Below are 23,295 nucleotides of genomic sequence, written 5' to 3'. Positions count from 1 at the left end.
TGTAGAGATACAATGGTCAACAGGCAGCAGTGTCCCTGTCTTCATGGAATTTATAGTGTCATGAGCAAATGGAAAAAGTACAGTTACGTTAGGGGAACCACTGACTGAAACCGCCCACCCTGGCGAGGTACCACAGTAACCATTTGCATGAGTTATCTTGTGACAGGAGGTCCTGGTAAGGAACGTGGAACCAGCAAGCCACCACCAACCAGAAGAATTCGGGAAAGATAAAAAGGACAAAGGAGACACCAGTCCATATGTCCTACTGACCTCCCAGAATCCTTCTCGCTGGAACCCATCTTGGCTGAGTGATGTGCATGCCACCAGGAAGGACCCTGAGTCAGAGTGATTGGCCAGAGAGAACCTGGAAACTAACCCCACTACCATAAAACCTGAGACTGTGAGCCACGTGGCAGAGCAGTTCTCCTGGGTTCCCTTACCCTCCTGCTCTCCACTCAGGTGCCCCTTCCCAATAAAGTCTCTTGCTTTGTCAGCACATGTGTCTCCTTGGACAATTCATCTCCGAGTGTTAGACAAGAGCCCACTCTGGGGCTGTGAAAGGGGTCCCCCTTCTTGCAAAAAATGGCAACTCTGGTGGGGCCTCTTCTTCACTATGACTGACATTCTCACCACTCGGTGTACTCGGGGACAAGCTCTCCCACCTACAGACCAGACCCAGTGGCCACAACTGGGACCCTTTTATCCCTGGTCTCCTCCTGATGTGGACGACTGGCCAGGGTTCCCCAACTGGGTAGGGTACTTTATTGACCTCTTTCACCTTCCCTCTCTCTTTCCTCTTTTCAGCCCCTCTTATCCTAATCTTTTTTCTTCTGTCCTGGTCCTGGATGCAGGAGTCTGGTTGAAGGGCCTCAGCCTGATCTGAGAGTCGGAGCCTGATCACCTCCAGTGGGCAGAGAACTTGAATTCTGGTTCTGGTCTGTTATCTGGTCTCTGGTTTCTGGTAGGGCCGAGTTCCCGTCCTCCCTTCCTGGAAGCCCAGGGAAAAGTCCCATAACACCTGGGCATCTGCAGGTGGCAGGAGACGTCCATAAGTCCACCCCTTTTGTCCCCCCTCCTTCCCCTCTTCCTTCAACCTGGCCTCCTTTCCTCCCTTTGAAATCTTTGAAGACCCAAGATATTTCCAGTTACTCTGTTAGTACTTGGATCTGAAGTTCTTTGTCTCTGTAGAAGGCTTTCTGAGAGACTGCAATCTTGTATTTAAGGGAGTGTCTGATTAGGACAGCCAGGCCTGTGTTTTATACTTTGTGTTCTGTGTTGTGATTTGTGATGGCCATTCTGCCTTGTGAAATGGGAAATTCTGGTTCCGTTAAGCTATGAGATCTCTGGTTGTGTTTGTCTATATGTCTGTGTGCATTATATATATGTCCTTACATTTGGATGGTATTATCAAAATTTGTCAATGAGCTCTACTTAATTGGCTTAGAGGAAGTTAAGTGCTTATATAAATTCTGAAAAATACAGAATATAACTGGCCAGAATTAATTTCAGGTTCATGTGAACTGGGAAATATTCAGTATTAAATTAATATCTGGTATTAAATTTAATTTAAGTTTGTTAATCTAATTAATATAGACATGTCTTTAGAGTCATCAACATTAAGTGTAATAGCTATATTGTGCCTAGGTTTAATATAAGCTAAATAAAACCTTGTTATATCTGTTACAAATTTGTCAGCAAGGAAAGTAACGCAAAGTGAAGAAACTTTTAAGGAAAGAAATGTAAATGAGATAACAGCTTTCGTTGAACTTTTCAAAATAATTATATCTTAGGAATGTCTACCTAAAAATAATCTCTCCAGATATTTGACAACTTGAAAATTAGAATTGTGCTAAAATAAGTTAAGTGGTAGAAGGCTTGTGGAAAGTAGACCCCGAGAAAAGAGTTTTGTGCATGGTCAGGACTAAGTTTAAAATAAGTTTAATTGAGTAAATGAATTTTAAAAGTAAGCTGGTACAAAACTTGAATTTGGCTTTTCTCTCTGTTAAGAGTACAAGTTTTCTTAAAATGTTGAACTGCCTTTGATAAGAGATTTTAAGTTTCTTTACATTTTAAGTGATCTGTTCTGCATTTGTCTTTGAAATCTTTTATTGTTACTTTGGGTAAATGAATAGCTATTGTTTCACAGTGACCTATGATCCTATCTGACTGAGTGTTCTAAACCCTTTTTGAAATGTTATCAGTCATAATTCTAGTTATTATCTTCAAGTGTTGTATGTCACAGCAGTAACCAAGTTTCTTTGTCAATTGCATTGTAATCAATTTTAAACATGCCTTCTTAAGTCTTTTGTAAGATTTAAAGAAAGGACTTTTGAATACAGGTTTCTGACTTTCAGACCATAGTGCTGAACTAGGTAAGAAATTGAAGAATTCTAATGGAGAAACTGATGGCTTCATAAAGCTGTTAACAAAAAGTATTAGTTACATAGGACTGAGTGAACTGGTGAATATGGTTATAATTTTTATGGTTTCTATCTAAAATATTACTGATTTAAATCTGTGTTTTCCAGGTGCAAGGAAAACCTTCCCCTCAAACTAATTATGACTTACAGTAATTTGATAAATTATACCGTTGTAAGCGGAATTGAAACATTTATCTTTTCTCTCTATCTGCTCCCTCCAGAGATTGGAAACTCTTAGGTTCCCAGCAGATTTATCAGATAAATTAGGAGGGCTACCTCACTAACAGGTACAGAAATCTCAAGGTATTTTCAGGACCTTGAAAAAGGAGGAATTCACCTAAATTTGTAAGGTGAAATCTGTGAGAAGCCTGTGGCGTGGCTTTTCTGGCCCAGGGAGGCCTTTTATCAATTAATCAGACTTAATTTGTGGACAAATTAATCTTGATTTGACTATATTTGATAAAAATGAGGGTAATTTTAGAGAGAAAGAGATGTTTCAATGGACGTCAAAATCTAATTCTGTTTACTGAGGTCTGTATTCATTAAGACTCACTTCTCAGATAGTTCCTTGCTGTTATGTTATATTGTTGTAAAGTTTAATTGAATTATTAAAAGGACACTCTAAGTTTGTTGCTGAAGCTTATCTCAGTAATATATCTTTGGATGAAGATCAGATGCCCCACGACTTGCAACCAGGGGATTATGCATACTGGAAAAGACATAATTTAAAGGACTATCTCCAACCTGGAGGGAAGAACCCTTATTAGGTACTCTTAAGTAGTTTATGCACACTGAAACTGAAGGGAATTGACTCTTGGATTAATTTCCACTCACAAAGAGCCCCTGCACTGAACTGGCCTATAGAGAGGACGGCTGACCTCAAAATCACCTTAAAACAATGCTCAAACAGGGGAGAAACTACACTCACACTAGGACAAGAAGAAGACAACATAAGAAATAGACAACTTGTCCAATATCCTCGTCCTGACTCGTATGATCACTTATAATGTTTCCTTGACTTCTTGGACCTTTGCCTATGAATCAAATGTTTTTCTATCATAGGCATGATTCTATGCTAGTTTTAAAAATCAATCCACTTGTTGGGTTTGCGGCCAATTGCCAGTACTTCTTGGTTACCTTGGGGAATTTCTCCACGCCAAGGCTCTAATTGGTTGGCCCTGAGAAATTTACTTTGAAAGAAAAATTATAGTCATGTTTAGGTCACTATTGATATTACTAGATGGAATCTCCTCACCTGGCCAATTAATAATGCCTGCTCTGACCCTGGCCATAAATATGAGTTTTCTTCTATTACTCAAGCCCAATCAGAGCAACAAGCAAAATTTCAGCCAAGGAATAAAATCTCCCACAATTATGGGATGGATTTATGTAGATAACAACAGGCTATGGTAATTTAAGTTTAAAGGCTCCTCTATGTTGGGAAAAATTAAATCATACTAAAGATAATCAGTCTAGTAACACTAGGAAACCAGGTTGGGTGTCTTATGGACAGTGCCAATATATAATTTCCCTTAAAGATAAGGATTGGTACAGAATAGATGGAGTGAGACGACCTGGGATATACAGGACTGCAGCTAATGGAAGTTTTTTTGTTTTCAAATGTTATGCTTCTAAGCTTTGGTTTTCTTTCTTCCTTTCTTTAAAAAATATTTATTTATTTAATTTATTTATTTTTGCTGTGTTGGGTCTTCATTGCTGTGCACGGGCTTTCTCTAGTTGTGGCGAGTGGAGGCTACTCTTTGATGTGGTGTGCAGGCTTCTCATTGTGCTGGCTTCTGTTGTTGTGGAGCACGGGCTGTAGGCGCATGGGCTTCAGTAGTTGTGGCACATGGGCTCAGTAGTTGTGGTTCACAGGCTCCAGAGCGCAGGCTCAGTAGTTGTGAAGCATGGGCTTAGTTGCTCCGCAGCATGTGGGATCTTCCTGGACTAGGACTCAAACCCATGTCTCCTGCATTGGCAGGCAGATTCTTAACCACTGCACCACCGGGGAAGTCCCCTACTGGAAGTTCTTGACTTAAATTCTTACTCATGACCTTACTAATACTGCTAGCTATATTACATTTTTATATTGCCTGTTTTACAAAATTGATGTTTCTTGCATTACCAAATGTGTGACTGAACCTCTGATAAAATGATGATATATAGTTCTATAGGAGATCAATGATTGTAATAGTGTAACTCTAGATTTGGGAAGAAGCAACAAGAGGGACAATTTTCCTGGACCATAAGAGACTAGTAAGACAGGTGGTCCAGAGACTTTTGGCTACTGTTAATAAGGCCTAGTCCAGTAATAGCACATTGAGTGACCTATCAGCAGAATCCTTTCCAGACCTGGGAATGAACATTCCTAGCACCATGGGATGAAATGGTCATGAAAAGCCTCCCAAACCATGGTTGAATTTAAGACGCTGAATGGGCCCTGACAACTGAAAATTGGCACTTGCCATCTGCCTCTGGAAAGATTAAGTCAATGGCCATTGTGGCCACTGACCTTCAACACCCCCTGAAAGAAGTTCAGGGTAGAGATCAAGAATGAGGTACTCTGTGCTCTGAGAAAAACTGGCAGAACAGGCCTTTAGATAGTTAAATATTTTCAGAAGATTTTATGTGCCCAAATTCTTGCATCTTCTTATATCCAGAAAAGCACTAAAATCATTATTGGTGATATCTGCTTTGGCCATTAAGGAGAGCAATGCAATTGAAAGTCAAAATGGAGTAGCTATGGTTCAGACATCCAAGGAAATAACTAGGTGACACTATGGGTGAGATTTTGGACAAGTCTTTGTATTGCTAACAACCTGAGTTTTCTGAGCTCTGTCAGACTTGGATGCCACCAGCCATTCTCAAAACGATGCCTGCCGGCAGCTGGTAACTGCAACCTTACTTTTTAAATGTCTCCTCTTGTAACTATTACATTTTTAGACGATGAAATTGGTTTAGATCATACATTAACAAAAAGAAGAGACATGTATGATAACCAATAGCAGCTGTTATCTATGTGTTAATACCACATTAAAAGTTAAAACCTACTTAGATAAAACTAGACAACTGAGTAAAAGTCTCCCCACAGTGCCAGGTCCAGACTGGGTTTCAGGCTTATTCTCCTGAAAAGAAATGAGGTTTATTTTGCCTCTTAAAATTCCCTTGTCACTCCTCCAACTACTTCTAATTGGGTCTGTTACACCAAAATAGCAGACCAAGGGATTGAGATTTTAATCATACAAGACTCAGATCCAGGACTTGGAACTCGGAAATATTTCCAATTCAGTGTCAATTTTCCAATTTGAGGCAGGACCATGCCCCATTTTAACAGGAAGTGGCCAGAGCCATCATTGCCCAGTTCCCTGAATTGAAACTGAACAGGACTCTGTGGGGCTCTGGAGTTCAAATACTTTCTGTGTCCCCTGTTTCTTGTTTGTAGCATATAGACTTCATTCAGCCTCCTTGACCTTCCTTGAGTTCCAAAGGTCAGATTCAAATAGTTGCTAATCAGCGAAGGGAGGGGATACAGAAACGGGGGAGGAGCAGTCAAGTGGGGTACAGCCTTGAGGCAGGGTGCTGGTTCCTCCTCAAGGAGTATGCATAATAGTATCTTTGAGTTCTTTTGCAGGAACTAAGGCCCCCACCCAGGTGGAGGATTGTAACTTCAGGTTGAGGGCAAGATTCCTGGAGCACCATCCTATTACCTCACTACCAACCAATCAGAAAAAAGTCACACACCCTGCAGCCCTCACCCCAAATTTTGCCTTCCTTTTCTGGGCCCAGTGATGACCATCCTGTTAGCCTCCTGTTTGACCTTTGTCTGTTTCAACTGCTTACCAGGTTCATCTCTGACAGAGTCCAACATTTTCAGGCTAAATTGTTGTTACTATGAGGGTGAAAGTCAGTTTCAGGAACAGAATACCTCAATTTAGATCAGGTGGAAAGAGACGTCTACTCTACTAGGCAGGACTACGCCCACTCTCAGCAGGAAGTAGTTACAGAAGAAAGAGACCTCCACCCCAATTCCCAAGAAGTATCTTGAGTATGAAGTCTCTCAGGGGGGATTTGTTAGGGGAACCACTGACTGAAACCACCTACCCTGGCCAGGCACCACAGTAACCATTTGCATGAGTTACCTTGCAACAGGAGGTCCTGGTAAGGAATGTGGAACTAACAACCACCAACAACTGGAAGAATTCGGGAAAGGTAAAAAGGACAGAGAAGGCACGAGTCCATATGTCCTACCAACATCCTAGAATCCTTCTTGCTGGAATCCGTCTTTGCTGAGTGATGCACATACCACCAGGAAAGACCCTGAGTCAGAGTGATTGGCCAGAGACAACCCAGAAACTAATCCCATCACCATAAAACCCAAGACTGTGAGCCACGTGGCAGAGCAATCCTCCTGGGTTCCCTTACCCTCCCGCTCTCCACCTGGGTGCCCCTTCTGAATAAAGTCTCTTGCTTTGTCAGCTCATGTGTCTCCTCAGGCAATTCATTTCCGAGTGTTAGACAAAAGCCCACTCTTGGGCCCTGGAAGGGGTCCCCCTTCCTGCAACAGTTATAGAGTGGTAAGTGCTGTGGTGGAGGAATATAAGGTGCTAAGGGGACATAGAGAAAGGGTACCTAATTGGACTTGGGAGTCAGGGAAAGCTTTCTGGAAGAGATACTATCTAAGCTGAGAACTCAATGATTAGCAGGAGTTAGCAAGGCAAGGGAGAGAAGGGCTTGTGCAAATTGCAGGCGGCAAGAGACAGCACGCCCATTCAAGGAAATGAAGGTAGTTCAGAATGGCTAGAGCAGGAGATACAAAATGGACTGAAATGGTATACAGTGTCCAACCTCTCTGAGCCACATAGATTATTATTAAAAGTTTGGCTTTTACCCCAAAGGCAACGTGGAACCATTGAAGGGTTCTAATACAGGAAATAATATGATCAAATATTCAGTATACAAAAAACCATTCCTTAGTACACAGAACAGTCTTTTGCTCTGACTTTCAACAGCAATGTTCTGCAAACTTACCTGCTTATCCAGTGTCCAACTGGCTTTGATCTCTGGCACCAAGTTTCCTGTTACTACCACCTGGTTTCTGATTACTACCTCATAGCCACCATAATATAAACTATTGATAGAAGGTAAATACAATATGTGGATGTGGATCCACACAGACTGATCTTAAGCTAGTTATACAGCCTAAGACTCAGTAAGTGGTTCATCACCACTAGATCATAAGCTCCATGAGGACAAAAGTCTTGTTCACTAGAACCTGGCACATCTTTATTACTCAGTTAATATTTGTTGACTGAACAATAAATCCACAAAATGGGGACTCTGGCACATACCTTTCCCACTGTTAGTGCTAAAAGGGATAACTATATAATGAGTATAATACCTGGAACATAGTGAGGGTCCACAAATAGTGGCTGTCATTATTATCATGAGGCTTTGTTGCTCTTGGCTCTAAAGCATCACCTTATCTCCCTACTCTAATGTAATTTACAGTTGTGGCTCGATACCACTGACCCTGGCTTTTCTCCTCCTTTGCATGAGATCGCCAGTTGCCTCAACACTTGGTAATGATTTCAACATTCTCTCTATTTCTGTAACTGTGATTCTGATTTCACACAAACCAAAAAGATTAATTAAAAGGCCATTTAAAAACTTCTAATGTTGTATTGAGATTAATGCTGAAAATATATAATTCAGAGTATTAGGAAATATGTTGTTTACAACCTTCATAATAATAATCTTTGAAATTAGAGTTGTATGATATAATTAAAACTAAAAGGAAGATGAGTCAATCAAAAACAAGGAAGCATAGTACAGAATTTCGTAAAAGAAAACCCCGTCAACTCATATCAAAACTGATGAAGTACAAGTTTACTTTCAACTGCTTTTATATATTAGACATCCTCAAATCCTTAGAGGGCAAAAGCAGGCAATTTGGAAACAGTGATGATGTGAAACGAACTAGGGAAAGATAAATTTGGTGAATTGCTTTGTAAGCCCCGAGGCAGGGAATGAGTCTGTTCGCCAGCTGTCTGCCTATCTTCCTAACGTATCTGTTGGTACAGTAATGCCGAAGAAATGAAAACAAGCAATAGTCTTGCCAATATAGGTGAAATTCTGAACAAGTGGCCTAAATAAAGATAATTGATATGGTAAGGCAAAGAATAATGCTACATAACACTTTGCTGAATTAGGTATGTTTAAGGTCATAATCTCTAAAAGAGACATAGAGTGGTTCATAGAGATGGGATTTAAATTTGTGTAGGCCTAATAGTAATAAAAATTTTAGTTTGTCTAAAGATAAAAATAATTAAATGACTAGACTGAGGAAAAGACATAAATTTTTGTCAGTGCCTTGATTAACTCAACATCATAGATCAGCTTTAGAACACTACTATAGAAGCAAAATTGTAATACATGAATATAAATTTATTAAAATATTTGAGAAATATTTGATAATATATGAAAATATCTCACTATTGTATAACAAGTAGAGAGCCAACCCTATTTTGTCCTCATTTATTACATTACATTTAATTAAAAGAGATTTTTAGAAAGCAAAATACGTGTTATGTTAAAAATAATAACAATGATATTCCCTCAATATATCAAACTTCTTCAGGGAAGAATAGGCTTCATAAGTCTATCAACTGGATTACATAATGAATCCCTATCAAAGAAGATCCTGTGAAGAACATGAATAGATTTTAAATTCATGATTTTGGAGTATATATAGCAACAACCACAAAATTACAACAAGAAGAATGCATGCAGGATTACACTTACCAAATGAAAGGGTATAGGCAGAAATAAGTCTTTCTCTCCAAGATTCAATAGATCTCCCTGTGGAGGAGTCACACTAAACAAATCTCTCCTTTCCTTATCTGCCAGTCCAATGCTGAAAACAGGTCTTACTGTCTCAGCTAACTAACATTTAGGAAATTATCATGCGTCTTTACTGTAATGCCTCTCACAAAGATAAAATACGAACTGAGGCAGAATGCAGAAGAGAATGAAACAAATATGTGTAGCTGAAATGCTGTCAGAAAATCTCTGATAAATTAAGGCTAAGTCCGATTTATTTGTGACAGAACCCGTTCTGGGAGGCTGCAGATACCTGAAATATATTAAAAGAACCGTTTTTCTATCTATCTGATTTGGCAGTGGAGTGCCTCTTAGTGTCCATGGTAACTCCCATAGAGTGGTTTGGAAATTCATCATTAAAAGGCTTGCACATTAAAATATAATGGATCAGCCATAGTACTCAGGTAATGTTCAGCTTCTGAACTTCAAAACAAGTTTAAATCATTCTACACCTTTAGGAACATATTATCAGAGGAATCTATATATAAAAACTACCCAATTTTTAAAATCCACAACAATAGTATAATTTTTCAAGTACTACAAAGTATAGCTGGTGGTTATAGTACAGAAAAGATAAAAATATGAGAGCATTTGGAAATCTAAAATAGTCTCACAAAATATAAGTGGTATATATAAGCTGCAATCTTAGAAATGTTAATAAAGAAATATGGGAAAGTACTTCTATTGATGTCCTCAAATGGCCATTTTGTTTTGTGTTCTTTATTTTAGAGGAATCTAAAGTGGTTGTATTTTTAACTTCAAAACTTCTAACATTTTGGTTATACTTTCAGCACTAAAAATCTAACTAAATTGAGACAAGACAGGATTTAATGTAGCGAATTGAAACTAAAGAAATCTGTCTTGGTTCCCACGTATAATCTTTCTTCGGCAGGTTTCATATTACAATTTGAGAAATTGCTTAAATGCATGGAAATACTTCATTGGCCTGCTCAAAAGCAACTGACCTTTACTCAGCCTGTTAATCAGTAAGTGAAGTCAGTGAGACGTGATTAATCCCAGAGGAACAGCTTTTGAATATACCTTAGTGTGGGTAAGACCTGGCAGTAACTCAGGATGTATTTAGCTAAAATTAAGAATGTGAAAGTCTTAATCCTTTAGTGGTTTGAAATGCATTATATACATTAAAAATAAATAAATGTCTCCATGGGAACTGTACTCAGTCAAAAGAACTATAGGCTCCAAATACAATATACCCCCAACATTTTTAGATGAGGTCAGGAATGTTGTGGTCTGATGAGAAAATTAAAATAATTGAAACCAAATGGATAAGATTAATCATCTGGGAAAATAGTCTCAGGAAAATGCCCATGTAAGAAATGACTTCTGAGCATGTTGACATTGGACTAGAAGTTCCCTAAGTCAGAAGCAACCCCTTCAAAAGAAGGTGTCGGGACTTCCCTGGTGGCTCAGTGGTTAAGAATCACCTGCCAAGGCAGGGGACACGGGTTCGAGCCCTGGTCTGGGAAGATCCCACATGCTACTAAGCCTGTGCTCTAGAGCCCGCGAGCCACAACTACTGAGCCCACGTGCCACAACTGCTGAGGCCCGCGTGCCTAGAGTCCCTGCTCTGCAACAAGAGAAGCCACTGCAATGAGAGGCCTGCACACTGCAACGAAGACCCAACGCAGCCAAAAATTTAAAAAAATAAATAAATAAAACAAGGTGTCAATTTAAAATATAACAATGAACTATAATCAAGGCCATTTAAACTTTTCTTTCATGAGGAAATTTGAAATGGAAGAAAAGTCTTGGTGACTGATAAGGAGATATATTAAAGTAAGGTACTTGGAGTATAGCAATTTGTCCATTTCCCCAGTGCCATGCAATTGAGAGGATTGAAGGAGGATTCCATTCTTCTTGACAGCTCCATCCCTATAGAAGCAATGGATGCGTCTAATTATTATAATTGGATTACACTAGCCCATTAAGATAATTCAGTCCTTCATGCTTCCTTTATAAGAAAGGAGACTTTTTTTTAATATGTATAAATTTATTTACTTACTTATTTGTCTGCTGCACACCGTGTTTCTCTAGTTGCGGCGAGCAGGGGCTACTCTTCGTTGCGGTGCGCGGGCTTCTCTTGTTGTGGAGCACCAGTTCTAGGCACGTGGGCTTCAGTAGTTGCGGTACACGGGCTTAGTTGCTCCTTGGCAGGTGGGATCTTCCCGGATCAGGGCTCAAACCCGTGTCCCCTGCATTGGCAGGCGGATTCTTAACCACTGTGCCACCAGGGAAGTCCCCCAAAGGAGACTTTTGTCTAGCATATTTTTCATTGTGAACATTGCCTCTCAAGTCCCTGATAAGAAGACTCTATATGCACTAAGACTCTCCACCCCCCTACCATGTATAGACATCCTGTAAGATATAGCCTTAGCAGCCAGCTAGCCTCTTTCTGTGCCATCTTATATAAAACATAGATATATTTGAATTGTTGCTCTGTCATTGAGAATAGACTTCTATAACTCCACTCGAGAAAGATAGTCCTTATTTTCAAAAGGTATTAAAGAAATTAAAAGTATCTTACAGGGCTTGCCTTGTGGCACAGTGGTTGAGAGTCCGCCTGCCAATTCAGGGGACGTGGGTTCGTGCCCCGGTCTGGGAAGATCCCACATGCCGCAGAGCAGCTGGGCCCGTGAGCCATGGCCGCTGAGCCTGCGTGTCCAGAGCCTGTGCTCTGCAGCGGGAGAGGCCACAGCAGTGAGAGGCCCACGCACCGCAAAAAAAAAAATAGAACCACCATATGATCCAGCAACACCCCCTCCCTTCTGGGTATATATCCAAAGGAAATGAAATCAGTATCTCCAAAAGATATCTACACACCCATGTTCACTGAACTATTATTCACAATAGCCAAGATATGGAAACAACCTAAGTGTCTGTCAACAGATGAATGGATAAAAAAATATGATATATATATACACAATGGAATATTATTCATAAAAAAGAAGGAAATTCTGCCACTTATGACAACATGGATGGACCTGGAGGACGTTATGCTAAGTGAATAAGACAGACACAGAAAGACAAATACTGTATGATGACACTTATATGTATAATCTAAAAAAGTTGAACTCATAGAACAAGAGAGTAGAACAGTGGTTGCCAAAGGCTAGAGAATGTGGGATATGGGTAGATGTTGGTCAAAGGGTACAAACTTCCAGGTATAAGATGAATAATTTCTGGAGATTTAATGTACAGTATGATGATTATAGTTAATAGTACTATACTGTATTACCAGAAATTTGCTAAGACAGTAGATCTTAAGTAAGGTGATGGATGTGTTAATTAATGTCATTTTGGTAATTGTTTCACAATGTATATGTATATTAAATCACCATGTTGTACATCTTTTAAAAAACCGCATTGTACAACATAAATATATACAATTTTTATTTGTCAATCATACTTCAATAAAGCTAGAAAAATTAAATAAATAAATGGATCTTACATTTTATGTATGAAAAATCAATAATATATATAAACAATGACACCAAAAACAGAAATTAGGGAATCCATAAATTATTTTAAAAGTCTTTTTCTTATAGATTCATTATGCATTTATTGTAAACAATAAATTGCTCTGATAGATTTCAAATGTGAATCAGTTATATATGCAACTTTTTAGAAATGTTTCTAACACTTAAAGTGAGGAATAACTTAAGAACTATGTAGAATATTTGACGATTTTGATATTTCCATTTCTCTCACACTCCACCTCCAATTTTGCTCCTTCAATATATACTCCAAATCCAACCACTTTACACCTTTACACTGTACTGTTCCAAACAACCATCATCTATCACCAGCATAACGGGTCTCCCTATTTCCTGCTTCCACTCTTACCCTCTACTGTCTTTTCTCAAAACAGCAACCAGAGTGATTCATATTTAAAACATAAGCCAGGGTCTTACCCGGTGGTCCAATGGTTAAGAATCTGCCTTCCAATGCAGGGGACGCGGGTTAAATCCCTGGTCCAGGAAGTAAGATCCCACATGCTGCAGGGCAACTAAGCCTGCACACCACAACTACTGAGATCACTCACCTCAACAAGAGAGCCTGCGAGCCACAAACTACAGAGCCCGGCGCCCTGGAGCCCACGCGCCACAGCTAGAGAGAGAAGACCTGCACACCACAACTAGAAAGAAGCCCGAGTGCTGCAACGAAAAGCCCACACACTGCAATGAATAAAAGATCCCTCATGTCTCAATGAAAGATCCTGCGTGCCGCAACTAAGACCCGACGCAGCCAAAAAAAAATAAAAAATAAGTCAAATCACCACTTCACTCCTCTGTTCATAACCCTGCAAGTGGCTTCCCATCTTAGTCACATAAAAAGCCAAAAATTTAATGATAGCTCCTTCCTAGCCATGCACAATTTTCCCACCTCCCCGCCCCCAACCTTTAATACTCTGGCCTCCTGTTCATTAAGGCACCAGCCACTCTCCCAACCTCAAAGCCTTTGTATTTGGTTTTCTCTCCCTATGACACTTTTCCACCAGCTTTCTCCATAGCTGATGCCCTCATCCCCTTCATGCCTTTGCTCAAATGTCACTTCTCATAAAGGCATTTCCTGACCATCCTATTTAATATTACAACCTCCATAAACACAACTTCTTATCCCCCTTCATATTTTTTTTCTCCATAGCGCTTATCACTTATATTATTTATTTTACTTACTTATTTCGTTTATGGTCCATCTTCCCTCACTAGAATGTAAGCTCCATGAGGGCAGGGATTTTTGTGTTCTTTATTCACTGCTGTATTCACACAACCTAGAACAGTATATGGCTCAGTATGTGTTTATTGAATAAGTTAATGAATGAATGAAGCACATGAGATGATGCTTCTGACTAGGAGCACTCCTTTCCACATATGTTAATATGGAAATATTCTCTGGGTTGTTCTTTCCCTCTACCACTAGGCATTATTCTTAAGCATATTCCTGAAAAGTGTCTAAAAGTTTCCAATAACACCAGACACAGCAGCTTGATTGCTTTTAGGCATTGACCATGGAAGCATCTAACAACTGTGAATTATAATGAACTCAGTTCACATACTTGCTTCTGATGGCAACCCAAAGTGCTGACTTCTGTCTTTACAGAACTACCTGGTCCTATATTTTGCCTTCCTATATTAATAATAACAAATTAAATAAATGTGCAATTGTAGTGTCAACTACAAATTGGCACTCGCCATTGGCACTCGCCATCTACCTCTACAAGGATTAAATCAGGTGCTGCAGCAGATGCTGATTTTCAACAACCCCTGAAAGGAGTTCAGGGAGGAGAGCAGAAATGAGGCACTCTGTGCTCTGGGAAAAACTGGCAGAACAGGTTTTCAGATAGTTAGATATTTTTAGGAGCCAATTTTATGAGCCCAATTCTTGTATCTTCTCATATCCAGAAAAACACTAAAATCATTCATGGTGATGACTGCTCTTGGTGACTAGCAGAAATCTTCTGCAAAAAAATATGCACTCGATTGCAGGTACTCCCCCCTCACCAAAATCACATATATACTGACCTTCCCCACTGCCTCTTTGGAACAGTTTCTCAGAGCTATCTGGGATGCCATCTCCCAGGCTGCAGTCCTCATTTTGCCCCAAATAAACCTTAACTTGCAACTCTCACGTTGTGCATTTTTTTTTATGTTGACAGTTATTATGGCGACCACGAAGGGACCCAGAGTGGACATCTCTCCTTCACCTGAACTCTACGAGGAACTGGAGCCTTGGTACCAGCAGAGGCTACTTGTGCCCATCTGCCTCCTTGGAGAGTCCAGACAAATTTGGGTAAGTCTCTCCTGGTTCTCAGATCTCCCGTATTGGTTGATGACCCTGAGTTTTATTTGGCAGTGTAGCAGGTACCTGCCTCCTCCCAGTTGAAAGATATTGGGGGGCCCCTGGTTGAAAGATACCAGGGAAATACCCAGTGGAAAAATACTGGGTGGGGCTTGGTTGAAAGATACCAGGGAATATGCACCCAGGTGAAAGATAATGGGGGAGGGTTGAAAGATATCAGGGTTTGCTCAGTTGTAGGAGACTTGAGTGGTCTGTGCTGAGTGGTTAGGTAAGAGGCTGATCTGATGCTTTTCCTCAATTCAGCTGCCTTAATAGAATTTGTCGGGATAGAAATGAAGATATTACATGAGAGCTTTGCTCCAAAGAAAAGGGACAAGACTCCTCCCGGCCGGTTACAGCTTTCTCAGGTGACTGAGAAATTTACAGGAATGGTGGAGGCAGAGTCCTCATACCGTGCAGTGGTCCCATAGGGAAACACATTCATTAATTAAACACTTGCTCGTCCAGAGGTTGCAGATAATTAGCCACTCAGCGATCCGAGCACCCGCGGTGGTCTTAGACCGCCAAAGGGAGAAACTGAGACAAGTAAGAGGGCTGAAACGACTCTGGGGTGATGCCTAGAGGAGTTAAGCTCACAAGCAGCACCCTGGCCCACCACACAACTTTATTAGTAAATTTTATCCCTGACAAATTCAACTTTAAGCTAGGAAATAGAGCCTCTCAAACACAGAAACAAGGGGTGTCAGAAAGCCAACCTCTGACTAACACTCCAGCCAGGTTTATGTATGTACAAAAACTCATACTTGCAAGTACCTACTTAATTGGGGAACTTATACTAAAGGAGATCTCAACCTAAAAAAACCAAATTGGGGTTCTTTTGATATTCCAAAATTAATATTTTTGCACACACAGGAAAAAAATAAAGCCGGATGTAAGATCAAAGAGACTGAATGGAATGCCTACTTTGACTGGTATCTAGAAGCTTCTAAAAGAGGAAATGATAGAGTAACTTCTTTGCAGGAAACCAATAATTAATTACTTGAAACTATATCAGACCAACTTTTCAAAACCATTAAAAAGAAAGAAAAGGAGGTATCTACGAAAATTATGAACCTTCAATTGCACCAATTAAGTACACAATGCCAGTCGAAGTTTAACCGACCCCCATTTAATTCCCAACCAGTAGAGAAAGCTAGCTTGAAGGAAAAAAAAAATTCTCTTCAGAATTCTGACCCTAAGGGAATAAGTCCTACTAGGAGAACCTGATTTTCTCTCCCTGTGCCTTGAGACCAGAGGTCTCAGGAACACTTGTCTTATCTAGACCATCTCTAATTCCTGAGATTGAGAAGAAAAAAAAACTGGAAGAAGACTTAAAATTGTTTCTTATTCCAACTGTTATTTATAAACCAGTGAGTTTTATATTATGATACCTGATTCATGACTAAGTATAGAAAATGCAGCTAGATCTCTTGTGTCTGTCTGGATATATACATGTCTCAGTATGTGTCTTTGTCTTTGGATAATATTGCTGTGGTTAATTTGTAAATGAGCTCTATTTAATTGACTTAAAGTAAGCGCTTACAAATCAAACAATTCTAAACACAAGAGAAATTAAGCTAAATAAATTTCAGGTTCACATGAACTGGGAAATATTCAGTATTAAATTAATATTTGGTATTAATGTTTAAGTTTGTTGATCTAATTAATATAGACATGTTTCTAGAGTCATCAGCATTAAGTATAATACTTTTATTATGCCTAGGTGTAATATAAACTAAATAAAATCTTGTTATATCTGTTACAAATTTGTCAGCAAGGAAAGTAACTTGATGTGAAGAAACTTGTTAAGGAAAGAAAACGTAAATGAGATAAGAGCTTTCAGATAAACTCTATTAAGAATAATTTTGCTTTAAGAATGTCTATCTACAATAGTGTCTCCAGATTCTGGTAACTTGCAGTTCTAGAGTTGTGCTAAATTAAGTGATGGAAGCTTATTGAATAGCTAGGTCATTCCCAAGTAAAATAAGATACTGAAACATTAATTACTGAACATTGGCTTACTTTTACAGAGAAACAAAAGGTATTTAGGACTATTAATGAATATGTTTGGTGCCACTTTCTCTAAAGAAAGCAAGTGTTTTTAGAAAATATCACTGGTATTTATGTTCACCAATCTACAGAAAGCTAACATAAAAGACAGTTCATAGTTGCTTAAGGAAAGTAAGATGTGTGTTTTCAGTAAAGAAGGCATGAAGAATGGAATTACATTTTATTAAGGGAAAAGGAAGTAGGTCTGACTTACAGGTGGCTGTTTCTGAATGGGAAAATAAAATGCTGGATATAGAAAGTGACAAAGGGTTTGTGGAAAGAGGACCCTGAGAAAAGAGTTTTGTGCATGGTCAGGATTGACTAAGTTTAAAATAAATTTAATTGAGTAAATTAATTTTAAAAGTAAGATGGTGCAAAACTTGAATGTGGCTTCTCTCTCTCTTAAGAGGACAAGATTTCTTAAAATGTTGAACTGCCTTTGACACAGATTTCAAGTTTTTTTACCTTTTAAGTGATCTGTTCTGTATTTGCCTTTGAAATCTTTTATTGTTACTTTGGCTAAGTGAATAACTATTGTTTCACAGTGACCTGTGATCCTACCTGACTGAGTGTTCTAAATCCTTTTTGATATTTTTTGACAAAACTTCCTAAATCAAATTCTAATGAAGTCCTTTTGACCTCTAGCTAACTTTAGGATGCTTCAAAGTGCCCCTGAAACATCCCAAAGAGAGATTATAAAATAGGTTCATTTGGTACATTGTTACATGGGAAGTATTGTCAAATGAGTAATAAATCTTCTTAGGTTTTAGTGTAAGGTAAATGCTATTATTATAGATATTCTAGAAATTATATGCAGTTCCTAAAATTCTGACATGTCCTGGTAAAATGTTATCAGTCATAATTCTAGTTATTATCTTAAAGTGTTGTACGTCACAGCATTAACCAAGTTGCTTTGTCAGTTGCATTGCATTGTAAGCAGATTTTAAACATGCCTTAAGTCTTTTGTCATTATAGACACGGTTTCACTCTGATGTCTTGGCAAAAATGCTTCCTCTTCAAGAAGATTTATAGAAAGGGCTTTTGAATAAATACAAGTTTCTGACTTTCAGACCATAATGCTGAACTGGGTAGGAAACTAAAGAATTCTAATGAAAAACCTGATGGCTTCATAAAGCTGTTAACAAAAAGTATTAGTTACATAGGACTGGGTGAACTGGTGAATATGGTTATAAATTTTATGGTTTCTATCTGAAAAATTACTGGTTTAAATCTGTGTTTTCCAGGTGTAAGGTAGACCTTCCCCTCAAACTAATTATAACTTACAGTAATTGGTAAATTATACCTTTGTAAGCAGAATTGAAACATTTATCTTTTTTATCTGTTCCCTCCAGACACTGGAAACTCTTAGGTTCCCATCAGCTTTATCAGATAAATTAGGAAGGCTACCTCACTAGTAGGTATAGAAATCTCAAGGTATTTTGGGGACCTTGAAAAGGGAAGAATTCACCTAGATTTGTTAGGTGAAATCTGTGATAAGTCCTTGGTGTGACTTTCCTAGCCCTGAGAGGTCTTTTAAAAGTCCAGTCTGAGACTCCTTATAACAGTTTCAGCAAGCCAAAAGCCTATATGATCAATTATAGTTATATAAATCATCAGGCCAAGTTTATCAGACCAGATTTATTTTGCAAACAAATTAGTCTTAATTTGGTTATATTTGGTAGAAATGAGGGTAATTTTAGAGAGAAAAAGATGTTTCAATGAATGTTAAATCCCAGTTTTGTTAATGGAGGTCTGTATTTACTAACTTCCCAGATAGTTCCTTGCTGTTATGTTATATTGATGTAAAGTTAAATTGAATTATTAAAAGGACACTCTAAGTTTGTTTCTGAAGCTTATCTCAGTAATCTACCTTTGGACGAAAATCAGAATCCCCATGACTTGCAACCAGGGGATTATGCATACTGGAAGAGACGTAATCTAAAGGACTATCTCCAAGCTAGATGAAAGGACACTTATCAGAGGGGAAATTACACTCACACTAGGACAAGAAGAAGATCACATCAGAAGTAGACAGGGTGCCCAAGATCCTAGACCTGACTTGTAGGATCATTTACAATATTTTCTTGACTTCTTAGAGCTTTGTATACTAATCAAATGTTTTCCTATCATGGGCACGATCCTATGCTAATTTTAAAAGTCAATCCGCACTACTAGGTATATACCCTGAGAAAACCATAATTCAAAAAGAGTCATGTACCACAATGTTCATTACAGCTCTATTTATAATAGCCAGGACATGGAAGCAACCTAAGTGTCCATTGACAGATGAATGGATAAAGAAGTTGTGGCACATATATACAATGGAGTGTTTCTCAGTCATAAAAAGAAACGAAACTGAGTTATTTGTAGTGAGGTGGATGGACCTAGAGTTTGTCATACAGAGTGAAGTGGGTCAGAAAGAGAGGGACAAATACCGTATGCTAACACATATATATGGAATCTAAAAAAAAAAAATCGTTCTGAATAACCTAGGGGCAGGACAGGAATAAAGACGCAGACGTAGAGAATGGACTTGAGGACTTGGGGAGGGGGAAGGGTAAGCTGGGACGAAGTGAGAGAGTGGCATGGACATATATACACTACCAAATGTAAAATAGATAGCTAGTAGGAAGCAGCCACATAGCTCAGGGAGATCAGCTTGGTGCTTTTTGACCACCTAGAGGGGTGGGATAGGGAGGGTGGGAGGGAGACGCAAGAGGGAGGAGATATGGGGATATATGTATATGTATAGCTGATTCACTTTGTTATAAAGCAGAAACTAACACACCATTGTAAAGCAATTATACTCCAATAAAGATGTTAAAAAAAATCAATCCAATTGTTGGTTTTGCAGCCAATTACCTGTGTCTAGTACTTTTGGGTTATCTTGGTGGATTTCTCCCCTCCAGGGCTCTAACTGGATGACCCTTAGGAAATTTATTCTAGAGGAAAGAAATTATAGTCCTGTTCAGCGGATTCCCTCACCTAGCCAATTAATAATACCTGCTCTGACCCTGGCCATAAAAAATGAATTTTCCTCTAAAGTTACTCAAGCTCAATCAGAGCAACAAGCAATATTTCAGCCAAGGAATAAAACCTCCCAAAATTATGGGATGGATTTATGTGTTAACAACAGGCTGCGGTCATTTAAGTTTTAACGCCCCCCTTTATCTTGGGAACAATCAAATTATACTAAGGATAACCAGCCTAGCAACACTAGGAAATTGGGCTGGGAGCATTATGGACCGTGTCAAAATATAATTTTCCTGAAAGATAAGGATTGGTACAGAACAGACTAAGTCAGACGACCTGAGGATATACTGGGCTGCGCCTAATGGAAGTTCTTGGCTTAATTCTTACTTATGACTTTAATAATACTGCTAGCTATGTTATTTGTATTTTGCTTGTTTTACAAGATTGTTGTTTCTGGCATTACCAAATGTGTGACTGAGCCTCCAACAAAAATACATAGTTTTATATGAGATCAATGATTGTAATAGTGTAACTCTGGATATGGAAATATACAACAAGAGGGAATTTTTCTTGGACTATAACAGATTAGTAAAGCAGGTGGTCCAGAGCTACCTTTAGCAATTGTTTATAAGACCTAGTCCAGTAATAGCACACTGAGTGGCCTATCTTCGCCAGACCTAGGAATGAGCCTGCCTAGCACCGTGGGATGAAATGGTCATGAAATACCTCCCAAAGCATTGTCAAATTTATGACCATGAGGGAGCCCTGTCAACTACAATTTGGCACTCGCCATTGGCACTCGCCATCTACCTCTACAAGGATTAAATCAGGTGCTATAGCAGATGCTGATTTTCAACAACCCCTGAAAGGAGTTCAGGGGGAGAGCAGAAATGAGGCACTCTGTGCTCTGGGAAAAACTGGCAGAACAGGTTTTCAGATAGTTAGATGTTTTTAGGAGCCGATTTTATGAGCCCAATTCTTGTATCTCCTCATATCCAGAAAAACACTAAAATCATTCATGGTGATGACTGCTCTTGGTGACTAGCAGAAATCTTCTGCAAAAAAATATGCACTCGATTGCAGGTACTCCCCCCTCACCAAAATCACATATATACTGACCTTCCCCACTGCTTCTTTGGATCAGTTTCTCAGAGCTATCTGGGATGCTGTGTCCTGGGCTGAAGTCCTCACTTTGCCCCAAATAAAACTTAACTCACAGCTCTCACACTGTGCATTTTTTTAAGTCAACAGTAGCTTTACAAGTGTGCCATAGAGAGGAATCTGTGCCAATGATTCCTTCTTATTCCTAAGTGTACACACCCAGAGAACCTGCTCTCTGTTACTTCCCGATAAGGAGAAATGGAGCGGTCTGAGAGCTGAATTTCTGTTCATGGGGTGCAGTTCTATCACTAATTTTTTTCTTTTATCACTGAAAAACCTGGTATACATATAGTGATTGTGTACGTGTATACAGGCTTTTCATTTGAACATTTTGTAACATATTTTAAATTGAGTATTCATTTCAGAGACTAGTCAAATTCTACATGTAGAGTTAAATAGACTCCGAATTCTCCCACAGGAACTAAGGTAGTGAAGTGTAGCAGAACATGCCACCCCAAAATATGCCTCTTTGGCATATAAATTATTTTGAGCTAATTATTTTGACAAACAGCAGACACAGGAGATGCTCTGAAAACAGAGAAGCTGCTCTTTTGTAAGGGAAATTTACATTTATAGAGTAAATCTCCACTTGTAAGTGTCTCCCTTTCTGTACCAAGAAAGGAAGAAAGACTAAATCACAACAGGATCTTATCAATGGAAAAGGTGCCTACTTAAATCTGCATAACAAACCTTACCCTTGTTTACTGTGCTTTTCCTGGTCACCTCCCATAACTGGTTCACCCCACACCCAACATCTTTCTTTTGTCTTTAACTGAAGATGGTATTTATTGAAGGTGATGACTTGGCCGTCTTGGGGAGTTACTCAGTTTTCCCGGGTATCTCCTATGTATACATGAAATATACATGTTAATAAAGTTCTGTTTGTTCTTCTTTTGTTAATCTGTCTTTTATTACGTGGGGGAAGGTCTCATCCAAGAACTCGGAAGGGTAGAGGGAAAATTATTTTTTCCTCCCCTACAGTAGCTGTAAGCAATCCACCAGTTTTTAAGGGAAAGGGAAGCCTGTAGGAAATCTTTGCAGGTGAGAGGAGTTAGTAGTAGTTTGCTGTGTCCTAGTGACAGTATCCCCATTTACTAGTTAGGTAGTACTATCACCAAAGTATGTGCACAAATAGCATTACACATGCTACTGCAGAATTATGAGTCATGAAAGTAAAGCAATAGCAACATCTGGAAAGCAAGCATTGGCTCTTACCGAAACCAAAGAATAAGCCCAAGGGCCCTTATAGCTAAATTCAAAAGCTAAATGTGAATGTGCTAATTTGATATCCTTTGAAGGTGTTGCAGTTCCTTTATTTCTTACTTGTTTCTGTGTTCTGAAAAATGAAAAACGGAAGATGCTACATCTATTTTAAAACATCAGTTTGGTATATAAGGCAGCAATTATGGCAAACCCTTTTTGAATTAAAAATCAGAACAAATGGTCAATGCTACTCAACAAAAGTACTTGATCATGAATATATTTTCAGTGAGATGTTTAATGAAAAAAAGAGATAATTGATCATTGTGATTATTATTATGTGGTATTTTGTACGATAGTAGACAAACCAAAACTGTTCCCTCCTATTCATCTGCAGAAGGTTCTTAACAAAGAGCTCATATGTGCCTAAGGATATTTCAGAGTTGCTGAATATGCCTAAATATACAACTAATAATTCTTCACTGAGCTTGTGAAAATAGATAATTTGTCTGAATATCTGAATGCAGAAGAGTAACAGACAGGATACAGTCCAGAAAATGAAACAGTCACATTAATGAGGGGTGTAGATCTCTCACTGAATGCATTCTTTTACCCCCAAAACATAAGCTATTTGATATCACAGTTGAAAATATGGCAGAACTGAAAAATAGTTTTCCTATTTAAAAAATATGTTTCTTTGAATTTTATAGGAATGAAACTTTTAAAATGCCATGTCTGAAAGATAGCTTCAGGG

General features: G+C 38.8%; 2 protein-coding genes across 2 annotated transcripts in view; both read left to right on the top strand.

Annotated features, from left to right (window-relative positions):
• Positions 1-23,295, top strand: part of LUZP4 (leucine zipper protein 4) — a 93,678-nt gene that overhangs the window by 16,282 nt on the left and 54,101 nt on the right. Inside the window, exon 2 of the mRNA XM_060292002.1 lies at positions 14,977-15,110. The gene's annotated coding sequence lies outside the window, so the exon portion shown is untranslated. The remainder of the gene's footprint in view (positions 1-14,976; positions 15,111-23,295) is intronic.
• Positions 1-23,295, top strand: part of LOC132594445 (endogenous retrovirus group K member 8 Gag polyprotein-like) — a 43,472-nt gene that overhangs the window by 16,275 nt on the left and 3,902 nt on the right. Inside the window, exons 2-3 of the mRNA XM_070044658.1 lie at positions 14,977-15,110; positions 15,627-15,704. Of these exons, the coding sequence (XP_069900759.1) occupies positions 14,977-15,110; positions 15,627-15,704 (212 nt within the window). The remainder of the gene's footprint in view (positions 1-14,976; positions 15,111-15,626; positions 15,705-23,295) is intronic.

Source organism: Globicephala melas, chromosome X (assembly GCF_963455315.2).
Source record: "Globicephala melas chromosome X, mGloMel1.2, whole genome shotgun sequence".
NCBI classification, from domain to species: domain Eukaryota; kingdom Metazoa; phylum Chordata; class Mammalia; order Artiodactyla; family Delphinidae; genus Globicephala; species Globicephala melas.
This window is presented reverse-complemented; position numbering and strand designations above follow the sequence as displayed.